The sequence below is a fragment of the Nycticebus coucang genome, chromosome 14 (assembly GCF_027406575.1).
Source record: "Nycticebus coucang isolate mNycCou1 chromosome 14, mNycCou1.pri, whole genome shotgun sequence".
In the NCBI taxonomy this organism is placed as follows: Eukaryota; Metazoa; Chordata; class Mammalia; order Primates; family Lorisidae; genus Nycticebus; species Nycticebus coucang.
The window spans coordinates 37,850,973-37,857,377 of NC_069793.1; the positions used below are offsets into that span (position 1 = coordinate 37,850,973).

At 42.6% G+C, this 6,405-nt stretch overlaps 1 protein-coding gene across 1 annotated transcript; it reads right to left on the bottom strand.

The window, feature by feature from the left end:
- Window positions 1–3,798: 3,798 nt before the first annotated feature.
- FIBIN (fin bud initiation factor homolog) lies at window positions 3,799–5,964 on the bottom strand. Its single transcript, XM_053561412.1, has one exon. The coding sequence runs from the start codon at window positions 5,930–5,932 to the stop codon at window positions 5,294–5,296; it is 639 nt and encodes a 212-aa protein (XP_053417387.1). The 5' UTR covers window positions 5,933–5,964; the 3' UTR covers window positions 3,799–5,293.
- Window positions 5,965–6,405: the final 441 nt, after the last annotated feature.

Consider the following 6,405-nt stretch of genomic DNA (forward strand, 5'->3'; position numbering starts at 1 on the left):
TTCAGAAAGGGAAAGCATCGTTTTGTAGTTAGTAGAGAACTACAGGGGTCAGATCATCTGTGTTTGATTCTTGGCTCTGTTCCTGTCTTGCTGTGAAATCTTGGGCAAATCACTTAGCTCCTTTGTGTCTCAGTTTCCCCACCTGGAAAAATTCAGACAATATAATATTTACTTGAAATATAACCCTAGGAGGATTATATAAAATAATACGTGGAAAACACATGGAGCAGTGCCTGCTCAATAAAGAGGAGCTATTACTATCTTCAAGTTTCAAACAAAGTAACTTTAAGGAACTCTTTCAAAGTTATACAGTTAACACACTGTGGGGAAAGATCTAGAATCCAGGGCTTCCACTGTCTGACACATTGTGGGTACTCTAAGCATTTTAAAAAGATTGATACAATTAAACACATTTAACACCTAAAATAGACACTGGCAACGAAACAGTGTGTTCATTATATCATTTCTAAAGAAAAACAATATATATATATATATATAGATACAGATATATAGACATGCAGGAAAAGTACAAGAACATACACCAAAAATGCAAATAATGGGTGACTGGCAGAAGGAGTTGAGAATATGAATTATTTTGCCTTTCCGGTCCTTACCATGTTTTCCATGTTATTGGCATTCAGCAGACCTAACATTTTAAATCAGAAAACATACATTATTAAAAAGGCAAAACAACAATAATGCTCACTGTAAAAATGAAACTCCCATATCTCTTGAATATGTAATTAGGGCAAATCCTTATTTTATTCACCCTGTGCTATAATTGAATATTTTGCAGCTTCAAAATGCATGTAGAAATTTAATTGCCACGGTAACAATATTAAGAGGTGGGACCCTTATGAGGTGATTAGTCTAAATGGCTCCACCCTTGTGGATGGGGTTGTGGCCAGAATAACAGGGTGAGTGTGCCCCCCCTCTTCTCTCTATCTGTCTCTCTCTCTCTTATCATCCATCATGTGAAGCTGCAGCAAGAAGGCTGTCCTGAGTTGCTGGTACCTTGATCTTAGACTTCCCAGCCTTCAGAACAGTGAGCCAATACATTTCTCTTCATTATAAACCACCCAGTCGCAGGCATTCTATTGTAGCAGTACAAATCAGACTAAGACACGCTGCTTTCTACTTTCCAGACAATTCTAATTTAGACCCCTGCTGAGCTCCCAAAGAACCTTGTACGGACTCCAATACCCTACATTGCCGTACCAAAATATTTTGTGGAGCTGTCATTTTCCTCACAGATCTATGACTATCTCTATCCCGGCTACCTCATATAGTGGTATATTAAAAATATTTGATGAGTGACATATCCATCAAGATCCTGACTTTAAAAATAGTATTCCTAAGGACCACTCCAATTCCACAATTACCAAATGATTTACAGTATTCCATTCTCTATACTGGTGATTTATTGTTGTACATTTCTGTGTTCTATTTCTAACCAAGACTTCTTATGTTTCCAGTTGTTTTCCCTTTTATATTAAAGCATTTGGAAATTACATGTATGTAGTTGTATTTCTATTTTTTTATCCAAGTAACATTCTATATCAAAAAGATTTTAATAACAATCCTCTGAAAAATGCCTTAAGGAAATTTGATCATACTTGTCCATAGTTTGATTTCATATTGTTCATGGGTTTCATGGACAGTTTTATAACCTATAAAAATAGTTTATAACCTAAGTTTCAGGGCTCCTGTTGGAAAGTTTTGAGTCCATTTTCTTAGCAGAGTTATAAACGAGAGTTTAAAAGGCAATGAAAAGTGTGTAAACTACTGGACAGCTTCTTGGTGCTGCCATGTATAATGCACCTGCAGGATTTTGGCAACATCTGTGGGCTTCTCTTGGTTGTTGCAGAGGCTAAAGTAGCCTTTCATCAGCAGGCTCCAGGTAGACTGATACCTGCAGACTGCTTTAAGATCGGTATGTGAAAGCTTTCACATGGTCAGATTGAGAGAGTGAGAATTAGTAGTATTGGACAATGCATCTCACAGAGAAAGTATCAATGAGTAATTCAATAACCAGAGGAGCCACTCTGCTTCTGACTGCTAGACATTATCAGGAATCTGACCCATAGCAGGCAACATTTGGAGTGGAAGGCTGAAAGCTCCAGTGGATCCCTACCCTCCACATTCTTCTTTTATTTTCTCATATATCCCACTAGCTAATCATCAGTTAAAACTAAGAGCATAGAGCGTATATAAGGTATCATACAATTTTAATCTTGAAAAGGGTACCTGGGCTTTCCCACTTCAGTTATAAAAATAATAGCAATAATGAAAAACAGTAATAACAACAACTGACATTTATTGAGGATTCCCTCTTGTCCCAGATACTAGTCTAAGTGTTTGGCATATATTATTTCCTTTTCAAAATGCTTTCTTCATGTAGTTTGTTGTTAGAATTAAGAGAAATGACCCAGGCAGAGTTCTTAGCTCAGCGTGTTGCCAATAATGCTGGAGTTTCCTAAAAGTTTTGTTATTGTTGCCATACAAACAAAAATAACAACAAACATAAATGCCTCCTACTACTCTAAATAAACCCCAGAAGGCGTTTTAAACTTTTGACCCATAGAGGAAGTCCCAATGCTTTGTAACATCCCAGAATTACCCACAACCCACTTCGGTGCCTGGCCCAGATTAAATAGTCAACAAATATTTATAAAAATCATGAATGTCCTAAATTGCATGGAAGTGTTTGTAAGTAGATTCCATAGACAACAGAATAGGTGGTGGTCTTCAGATTCTCAAAATATTTCATGGTCTAGGAAAATAACAAATCACTACTTTAAGAGAAATTTTGTCAGTATGTGAGCAGCAAAGTCCAATGAGAATGCTGAGGAAGCAGGGAGGAAATATCTGAGTCGGGCTGTCTTCCTGCCATAAGGAGGTTTGAAAACCTGTGAAGCTAGCCTCTAGGTTGGCACTCCGGGACTAGGCCCTCTCCCCACCTGGGAATTCCTATTTGCCCTCTGAGGCCATTTACATAAGACTTTGTGGGATTACTGACCGTACATCTAGACTTGAATGGAGTGATTCAATGCCAGATAATTTCATTCTGGTTTTGTAGGAATCATAGCATGTTAGTGCTGGAAAGAACCTCATACATGATCTATTTTAGGGTTTTCAAATTAGTAGCAGATGTGTTGCCATTCCCTCTGTTGCACCCCTGGAAGACATCTCTAACTAGAGACAGCACTTGACTTCTGCACCATCTGAATCTTTCTTAACATAATATCATATGCAACTGCAGCCAATACCAATTGATTGAAATAAGAATACACAAAACATAGGTTCCCATCGCTAGTACATGTCCAGCGCCCTCCTAGGGGAGGATCAAGGAGATGACAGTTGAGACGTTTCTGGGTTAGCCATGACCACTGTGGAGGGAGTGTTATGAGGCATTTGAGACACGAAGGGTTGTGACTTCACACTACAAAGATTTAAGCCAAGTATCTTCTTCTTCATCTTTGCTGTTATTTTTTTCTCATATTTTTGGAATAAAGATAGAAACTATTTTAAATGACCTTCTTCCCACTTACAAATCTAGAAGTGAGCTAAAGGAATTATAAATGATTTTAAGTATTGTATACTTTTTTATTTCAAATAATAAGACAGTTAAGCAAAGTTTCAGGCCTTGGACCCCTTTTCTCTCATCTCTCAGTATCCTCAAAAAGGGGCAGTTTGGGGAAAATCCTCTCATCAGAGTTGAGAGACTTGAGCTGTTACATCTGTCTGAGGATGTCGCTTTGCTGTTCTGGCCCTTGCTTTCTTCTAGTGTTATGGGAAAACATTGTATACATCAGAGGAATAAAAGCCTTGCATCCTCATGTATGGAAGAGAAATAAATGGATTTTTATAGAACCAAATATGAAGATGTATTTATTTTCTTGTGTCTGTGAACAAAAAACATATATAAAATAAGAGGGAGGTTTAGCTAGGAAAAAAACATGAAATAAAGTCATTTCCAACTTTTTAAGCCATTAATTAAATAATGTAGACCTGACTTCACAATTAGTAAGCATCATTGTAGTTCTCAGAACTTAGAATAGAATGGTTTCTCTGCATAATGAAGAAAGATAAGATAGGAGCTTTGCCGTAAACTTGTCCAGTTGAGTCTATGGGAGAAAACTTGAATTTGAAAGCATACCAGGAGAGATCAAACTTAAAGTTCTGACACAGGCTAGATTTTTTTTTTTCTTGTGAGGATGGTAAGGGTGGCCAGAGAGAGGAGACTTGCCAAATATGAGGCTATCCTTCTGCCTTCTTTATGATATACTCTAAGTAAACTGGCTGGAATCCCATCCTTCTCTCTGCTTTGGCCCTGACCCCTTTTTGAAATATGAAAGTTACAGAGGTAAATTAGAAAATAAACCAGTATTATAAGAAAACATATTTATTGGCTGAATAATAAAACTTAGGAGTTAATAGAACTCTCCCTACTTGAAGTACAAGTGACCAATGAGCAAACAGAAGCAAACCCCCAAATACATTGAGAAAGAATATATTGGTAACCCACATGACAGGCCCGTGGGGTTGTGTGGAAGCCATCTGGACACTTCTCTGTAATTTACTGTAGCCCTGATGACAAAGCACAGACCAACAAGGCGAGGCAGAGCGAATCCGCGCATCAACGTGAGCGCGCCATCACTGCAAAGCTCGAGCTCTGTAAATCCGGCCGCTTTAACTCACACCCACAGAGGCACTTCGCAATTCACCCCACAAAGGACGATTTGCATAGAGTTTCTTGACACTATTGTTACAAAACAAAACCAAAAACAACTCTCCAATCATGGTTAATAAATAAGAGAGGAAAGGAAAAGATCTAACAAGCAGCTGCCATGAGCCGGCAGCACCTTGGACCTCATTTGAAAAACAGGCAACTCTTGACAGCTTTTCAGAGAGGAGGCTGGAGGCTGGCTGAAAGGAGCTGTGCGTTACCCTCTCTCGCTATTTCCACAGAATCTCTAGGATACAGAAGTTTAAACAGCCCCTACCACATCAACTGTCCTTTTTAATGTGGCTGAAGGGGGTATCTCTGCAGAGTTACAAAGCTCTCTAGCAACGGCTGTCAAATTGTCCTTTCCAGGTGATACATCCGCAACAATCACATAAATAATGTACAAAAACAAAACCAAAAAACTAAATTACTCAACTCTGAACCTTTTTTTCTTTTTAAAGATGACCTCAGATGCATTTTCAAAGTGCAAATCTGGATATAAAAAAATAGCAGGTATAAGGGGAATGTAGCCCATCTTTCATCCCCTGCCCCGCGCCCTCCCACCTACACTTTGAGATAGTCGTTTTTCAGCCGACCTAGCCGAGTCCCGTGGCTCCGGATGGTGAGGGCCAGGAGCTCGTATTTGTCCCTGAGCCCCACAGAAATGTCCAGCGTCTCCTTGAGCAGGGACTTGGTGTGGACCAGCATGCCCAGGAAGTCCTCGTTCAGCCTGCTGTCCTGCCGGCTGTCCTGCTCCTGACCCTGCCGGAACTTGCTCTCCAGCTCGGTCAGCGACTTGTCGGAGTTGGAGTAGGCATCCCCGATCTGGTGAGACTCCCGCCGCAGGTATCTGCCGTAGCTCTCCTCCCCGTCCAGGTCGTAGGAGATGCTCTTGCTGATGCCCTCCAGCACGCGCCCAGCGTCCTCCACCTGGCGGCCCAGCACCGTGAACTCCTCGCGCAGGGTGAGGCTCACCAGGCTGCCGGCCTGGCTCCCCTCCCTCTGCGAGCAGCGCCGGTGCTCACTCACCCTAAAGAGCAGCTGGCACTTCTCGGGGTCATCGTTCTCCTCGTAGTCCCCATCCGGCACGAAGTAGTGGTGCAGAGTCCCGTTGGACATCTCTGGGTAGAGGGGGCCATCGAAGTAGCCCTGACACAGGTGGCCGAATAACAAACTCGTGCAGAGGAATTTCAGGAACACCATTCTGGACGTTCAGAAGGGTCGGGGACCCCAGGAGAAGACTTTCTGCCCAGATGTGGGGTGCTCTCCTTGGGAGTCAGCGCCTCCCCGAGACGCCGTCCGCCTCTGCCCCGGCCGGCTCGCTGCACCCTGGCCCCCGGTCCCCAGCAGGCTGCATGTGGCTGTGCACGCCAGCGTCGGGGGACGCACCTAGCTGCGCGCCCGCTCGGTGGCTGCTACTCCGCTGGCCCAGTCCCGGCTGCCCGTTAGCGGGCGGAGCAGGGAACCCCTGCTCCGGGGCTCTGGCAAAAGCTGCCGCGAGGATCCGGCTCTCGGAGTTCCCCCTAGCTCCTGGGAGACGGAGAGTGTAGCTGGAGAGAAAGGTTCTTGCTCTCTGATACTATTTCAATTCCTGGACTGGGTGGGAATGTGGAGCTTTTCCTTTGGCTACAGATATCCAGAGAATCTCTGTGCTCTCAAATTACAGCTGATTTCGT

Bases quoted from the DNA above. Each gene is read 5' to 3' on its own strand.
- FIBIN (XM_053561412.1), bottom strand. From the start codon at position 5,932: ATGGTGTTCCTGAAATTCCTCTGCACGAGTTTGTTATTCGGCCACCTG.